The sequence below is a fragment of the Hyperolius riggenbachi genome, chromosome 7 (assembly GCF_040937935.1).
Source record: "Hyperolius riggenbachi isolate aHypRig1 chromosome 7, aHypRig1.pri, whole genome shotgun sequence".
Taxonomy (NCBI): Eukaryota; Metazoa; Chordata; class Amphibia; order Anura; family Hyperoliidae; genus Hyperolius; species Hyperolius riggenbachi.
Window position 1 is genome coordinate 163,873,509 of NC_090652.1, and position 7,500 is coordinate 163,881,008.

Here is a 7,500-nt window from a genome sequence, read left to right on the forward strand (position 1 = left end):
CCACTCTCTCTCTACGGCTCCCTCATCACAGCAGCAGCCGTGGGGCGCTCTGCTGTGGATTATACGAGCAGGACAGGGGGATAGAAGCGGCGCCGAGCTAAGGTAATAGCAGCGGCGGCCGCGGGGGGAGCGGGAAAGCGGAGGGGGGGCTTCATTTTTTTTAAACACTCGCAAGCAAGCAGACCCCCCCAACTTTTGACCCACTTTTTGGGGGTCAAAAATTCGGCTTGCTTGCGAGTATATACGGTACACCACCAGCCTGCTCCTATATATATCTTGTTCCTCTGCATGAATGCCTTCGTGGATTTTGAGCAGTGTTTAGGGTCGTTGTCTTTTTGAAAGAAAATTAAAAGAGGAGGGAAACTTACAATTGACCCCCTTTTCTCATAATTAAATTCACCTGTGTATGTAGGTCAGGGGTCACTGAGCTTACCAAGCCAATTTGAGTTCAAATAATTAGTTCTAAACTTTTGGAATCAATAGAATGACAACAGTGCCCAAATTTATGCACCTGCCTAATTTTATTTAAACAATTATTGCACACTTTCTGTAAATCCAATAAACTTTATTTCACTTCTCAAATACCACTGTGTGTGTCTCCTATATATATTTAACGGACATTTCTTATCGTAACAACTAACGATTTATACAGGAAAATCATGATGATTAACAAGGTTGCCCATACTTTCGCGCGCGTGTGTGTGTGTGTGTGTGTGTGTGTGTGTGTGTGTGTGTGTGTGTGTGTGTGTGTGTGTGTGTATATCTCCCCGAATTCAGAGTGCTACAGTGTACCCAATATTATATTATAGGCTACAGCATGCCAAAAACCCAAGAGTGGCCGAAATTTACACCGAGGGTTACTAGCTACAATGCGGAGATCCTTTAATATACCCAGGGCCGGATTTCTGGCAAGGCCATATAGGCCATGGCCTAAGGCATCAGAAATTTAGGGGCGGCTTAGTGAGGGGCAGTAAAGTTGTTCTATGCAGCCATCCCTATCTACAAGGATAGCTTTAACCTTTGAACTCTCTGTCCTGTACTCTGTACTGTCCTTGTATCATCCCTGCAAGACTTGTAGGCTCTATCCTGCAGGTACACATCAGCCTAATGCTACGAACACACATGCGACAACAATCGTTCGTTGAGAAAGACGAACGAGCTTTTAATTGATGAAAGAACGACCTAAGTAAAGTTAGTTTTTAAATGTGTGCAACGATCTGATCGTTAGAACAAACGTTACATCATGTAAAGCAACTATTGCGTCTGCGCATAAAAATTAGAAGTTTCAGGGAGAAATAGTGAAATGCGCATGTCAAGCCTAGTACGAAAGACCGTTTCCAACGATGTACTACTTTTGCAAACGATCGTCGTTGGTTAAAATCCGCCGAGACAGAACTTTCTTTTGTAGCGATTTGGCTCGTTCGTCGTTTGCCTTAAAGGGACTCCGAGCAGTGCAGCAACTATGGAAAGATGCATATCATTTTAAAGCTCTTTGTCCTCTTTCCAATGATATATAAACCGCCGCCCTACGCCTTTTAGTTTTCGCTATTTTCGCGATTGAAATTGCCGCGGCCGCGATTTCAATTGCGAAAATAAAGAAAACGAAAAGGCGTAGAGCGACGATTTAGGGGTCGCCAGAAAGAGGAGAAAGAGATCTTTAAAATGATATCCATCTTTTCATAGTTACTTGTATTACACAGGACGACACTTTCCCCAGTGTCAGCAGCTCCAATCAGCAGAAAAAGTCGGCCTGTGTAATACAATATAACTATGGAAAGATGGATATCATTTTAAAGATCTCTTTCTCCTCTTTCTGGCGACACCTAAATCGTCGCTCTACGCCTTTTCGTTTTCTTTATTTTCGCGATTGAAATCACAGCCGCGGCAATTTCAATCGCGAAAATAGCGAAAACTAAAAGGCGTAGGGCGGCGGTTTATATATCATTGGAAAGAGGAAAAAGAGAGCTTTAAAATGATATGCATCTTTCCATAGTTTCTGCACTGCTCGGAGTCCCTTTAATAGTCGGTGGTTCGTTTTTTGTAACGATCGTCGTTGGTAAAGATCGGGGAACGATCGTTACAAACGACTATAGTCGCATGTGTGTACGCACCTTAACTCTCATGGTGAAACAATGGGTCCATCATTAACGAGATAGCAAACATAACATAAAAGGTTCAAAACATAACTTATCCACTTGAGGACCGTGGGCTTTAACCCCCTTAAGGACCAGGCACTTTTTTTCCCATTCAGACCACTGCAGCTTTCACGGTTTATTGCTCGCTCATACAACCTACCACCTAAATGAATTTTGGCTCCTTTTCTTGTCACTAATAAAGCTTTCTTTTGGTGCTATTTGATTGCTGCTCCGATTTTTACTTTTTATTATATTCATCAAAAAAGACATGAATTTTGGCAAAAAAATGATTTTTTTTAACTTTCTGTGCTGACATTTTTCAAATAAAGTAAAATTTCTGTATACATGCAGCGTGAAAAATGTGGACAAACATGTTTTTGATGAAAAAAAAAACACATTCAGCCTATATTTATTGGTTTGGGTAAAAGTTATAGCATTTACAAACTATGGTGCAAAAAGTGAATTTTCCCATTTTCAAGCATCTATGACTTTTCTGACCCCGTCATGTTTCATGAGGGGCTAGAATTCCAGGATAGTATAAATACCCCACAAATGACCCCATTTTGGAAAGAAGACATCCCAAAGTATTCACTGAGAGGCATAATGAGTTCATAGAAGATATTATTTTTTGTCACAAGTAAGCAGAAAATGACACTTTGTGACAAAAAAAAAGTTTCCATTTCTTCTAACTTGCGACAAAAAAAAATGAAATCTGCCACGGACTCACCATGCCCCTCTCTGAATACCTTGAAGTGTCTACTTTCCAAAATGGGGTCATTTGTGGGGTGTGTTTACTGTCCTGGCATTTTGGGGGGTGCCTAATTGTAAGCACCCCTGTAAAGCCTAAAGGTGCTCATTGGACTTTGGACCCCTTAGCGCAGTTAGGCTGCAAAAAAGTGCCACACATGTGGTATTGCCGTACTCAGGAGTAGTACAATGTGTTTTGAGGTGTATTTTTACACATACCCATGCTGGGTGGGAGAAATATCTCTGTAAATGACAATTTTTTGGGGGTTTTTTACACACAATTGTACATTTACAGAGAGATTTCTCCCACCCAGCATGGGTATGTGTAAAAATACACCCCAAAACATATTGTACTACTTCTCCCGAGTACGGAGATACCACATGTGTGGCACTTTTTTGCACCCTAACTGTGCTAAGGGGCCCAAAGTCCAATGAGTACCTTTAGGATTTCACAGATCATTTTGCGGAATTTGATTTCCAGACTACTCCTCACGGTTTAGGGCCCCTAAAATGCCAGGGCCCTGATAAGGGGGGGGGGTCTGAGGGCAATCTGAGCGTGAAGGCGGGTGATTGGGTGCCCGCAAGGGGCAGATTAGGGTCTGATCTGATGGGTAACAGTGACAGGTGGTGATAGGGGGTGATTGATGGGTGATTGATGGGTAATTAGTGGGCGTTTAGAGGAGAGAATAGATGTAAACACTGCGCTTGGGTGGTGATCTGATGTCGGATCTGCGGGCGATCTATTGGTGTGGGTGGGTGATCAGATTGCCCGCAAGGGGCAGGTTAGGGGCTGATTGATGGGTGGCAGTGACAGGGGGAGATTGATGGGTGATTGACAGGTGATCAGGGGGGATAGATGCATACAGTACATGGGGGAGGGTGTGGGGGGGGAGTCTGGGGAGAATCTGAGGGGTGGGGGGTGATCAGGAGGGAGCAGGGGGCAGGGGATAAAAAAAAAATAGCGTTGACAGATAGTGACGGAGTGATTGATGGGTGATTAGGGGGGTGATTGGGTGTAAACATGGGTCTGGGGGGTGGGCAGGGGGGGGGGGTCTGAGGGGTGCTGTGGGTGATCAGGGGGCAGGGGGGGGAAAAAAATCAGTGTGCTTGGTGCAGACTAGGGTGGCTGCAGCCTGCCCTGGTGGTCCCTCGGACACTGGGACCACCAGGGCAGGAGGCAGCCTGTATAATACACTTTGTAAACATTACAAAGTGTATTATACACTTTGTATGCGGCGATCGTCGGGTTAACATCCCGCCGGCGCTTCCGTATGGCCAGCGGGATGTTGCGGCGGGTGAGCGGAGCCAGGCGGCGGCGGAGGACCGCGTCACGGATGACGCGATCGCTCCGCCCATGCCCCTACAAGGACCGCCGCCATTTGTCAATACGGCGGTCCTTGCGGGGTCCACTTCCCGGCCGCCAATTGTCAATACGGCGGTCGGGAAGTGGTTATAATCTATACGCATATTACTAAAATAGTTATTGTCTGTGACATTCAATGATGGAAAGTAAGTAGAATTCTCATTGGGGCACACAGAGATAACAACCATACAGACAGTATAGTTGGCCTTGGGTGGTAAAAAGTACATATCTGGCCCTGAATATACCTAATGACTTCCACGCAACAGACACATGGTAAAATCATTAGCAGTAAGGTGGTGGTGTTCCTCCTTCACTTCATGTGTCATTTAACTTCCCACAAATCTCTGATGCACTGCTGAGTTTACAGCGTTGTCCTATGCTCTGTGTAGCATCTTAAGAAGTCACATCATGTGACTTCAGCTTCCTATGGAGCTGGAAATATGCTGGCGGACGCGATTTCGATCGCGAAAATAGCAAAAACTAAAAAGGCAGTTTATATATTGTTGGAAAGAGGAGAAAGAGCGCTTCAAAATGGTATGCATCTTTCCATAGTTTCTGCACTGCTCGGAGTCCCTTTAAAGTCCATTTAGCCTTCTACCAACTGTAGAACATGAAACCCACTTTGCCCAGTTTCATAACCTTTAATAAACCGAATCTTCTATAGCCAAAGATATCAGACTTCCTTCAGCTGATTTGGAAAAAACAAACTCAGTTGCAACTATACAAAGGCACAAGTTTTTGTCTTGCCTGGATTGACTTGACAGCCATATATGGCAAATCTATTAGTAAACTAGCTCATGCAGGGTTTGCTTAGGCTCAGTCTATCTGCTGGCATCGTCCCTAGGTTTTAGAAGCACCAACATTTCGAGCTAAAAAAGGTCATCTCTCGGTAGTATCTCAGATTAAAAAGAGTCCACTCCATTGTTGTCTCTCACCGGTCTAAAAGCTTGAAAGCTTTATACTTTTGCCTACAGTCATTAGTGCAATCATTTTGTATACAGACTCTCTACTGTTGTCCCCAAAGGGATTGGTAGTTGGTCCCTCAGACAACAGTTTAAATGTCATACACTGCGCAGACTTCTCAATCTGATGAAGCAAATCAGCACGTCTGTAGCTATGGTTCATGATGTGCAGGGCATGATGAAGAGGCTTCTGGCAGGATAGGTAAGGGAGGGGGGAGGTGACAATGCATTTGGCCTTATAGTGTCAAAACAAAAAGCCCACTATGACATGCTTACACTTAGCAATGGTTAAAGGAAGATGTAGAGTTTCATAAATGCAGAGCGGCTCAAAACAAAAAGAAGGACAAGAAATGTAGACTGCTACACAAAATATGTGAAGACTATTGATCCAAAGGATACTGTGTAATAGTCAGAGGGATTCCAATTTGGTAGTCATGGATGGCATTGAGAACACGAAGATCATGGCACACTTCCACAAAATCTGAAGGGGAGTAAGAGTCAAGAAAGCATTTTCCAAAAGAAGCTGCCTGGAAATAAAAATGAGGAAAAGGTTTTAACAACTTGAAAATAAATAAGAATATGTGTACTTACGGTAAATATTTTACATCAGCACAAAACGATTTTTATTGTGGAACTTAAAATGCAACTCCATTTTAGTTAAAAAGCTGACAAACATATACACACACACACACACACACACACTATCTGCAATTAAATTAATTGAAGTACCTAGCTTGCAGCATCCTGTAGCTCATTGCTGCCATAAGAGTAGTAGTTATTTTTCAAGCTTACAGTAACTAACCTGCAACTCACATCCTCCCTCTGCTATAGGTACACATGATAACAAAATGATCCAATTTTACAGCAATTTGATAAAAAATAAAAAAAAAATCATATTTTCAGAAAAATTAAAAGCTTTTAGTTCATTTGAGTAAGAAATTCGGGATCGAGAATGGTGAATTTTTCTGATCAATTTTTATGAAAAAAAATTGAATGGTGTGTGGTAGATTGTCTATTTAATAATATACACACCTAAGTAATTTTCTCAGCGTTCCCAATCATTTTTATAATAATTGAGGACAAATTGAACATGTGGGTATGGTATATTGGTCAGATGTTTTAAATGTTACAATCAGTCAGAAAAATTGATTGCCATTCTTGAATTGAACAGATATTTTAATAATTGTATGGTGTGTGGCCACCTTAAGAGAGATCAACACTGTGGTGGCACTGCTGCTCAATTCCCCCTGCTCATTGTATAATAAATTCATAGGCCTTTCCCACCTGCATGCTCTGCACTATAAAAAGGACATGGGGTAGAAGTTGGAGCTAACTGCCAGAGCCTACTGCAAGCAATATCAACAGCAGTTGTGCATGATTCTTAACTGTGCCCTATTGCTAATAACATTTTAATGGGTGTTTGGGGATAAATGTACAGTACACGGTTAAAATGTCTAAATTAATCACAGATTTTTATATTATATACACATATACACATATATATATATATATATATATATATATATATATATATATATATATATATATATATATATATATATATATATATATATATATATATATATATATATATATATATATATATATATATATATATATATATATATATATATATATATATATACACACACACACATATATATATACATATATACATATATACACACACATATACACACATATACACACACACACACACACACACATATACATACATACATACATACATACATACATACATACATACATATATATATATATATATATATATATACACACACATATATAAAAAACGGAGGAAGTTCCGCACAAAATCTTGTGTTCAATCGAGTCCCAACATTATTAATACAGGTAAAAAGCCATAGTCATAGAGCTGACATGTTTCGGACTCACGGGTCCTTAATCATAGCACAAGTTCATGTTAAAAAGACACAGTGAATATAAAGTCTAAAACCCACCCCCAACACAGGTGAATCCAATCACACTCTTTTCCTGGTTCACACCCAAGAGTGGTGGTAGGTGTGGCTAAAATGTAGGCCTCTAGGTTCGTCGAATATCTTAACTGTAATTCTCTCAATTTGCAGTTTACCTCCCAGTGGGCTCAGTCTAGTATTAGTTTCCTGGATGTTACTTTGGCAGGAGATTCTGACCTCGGCACGGTGTCCTCTTCTACTTATCGCAAACCCTGTAGTGGTAATACTACACTCAGGGCCAACAGTTGTCATCCTCGCCATACTATCCGGGGAGTACCGGTGGGTGAATTTATTAGGGC

The 7,500-nt window shown here is 41.4% G+C and overlaps 1 protein-coding gene across 2 annotated transcripts in view; it reads right to left on the reverse strand.

The window, feature by feature from the left end:
• The window catches only part of VPS16 (VPS16 core subunit of CORVET and HOPS complexes), a 165,995-nt gene that overhangs the window by 58,109 nt on the left and 100,386 nt on the right, over window positions 1-7,500 (reverse strand). For both annotated transcript variants that reach the window (XM_068244836.1, XM_068244837.1), the window contains one exon: window positions 5,607-5,734. In XM_068244836.1, coding sequence (XP_068100937.1) covers window positions 5,607-5,734 — 128 coding nt within the window. The remainder of the gene's footprint in view (window positions 1-5,606; window positions 5,735-7,500) is intronic.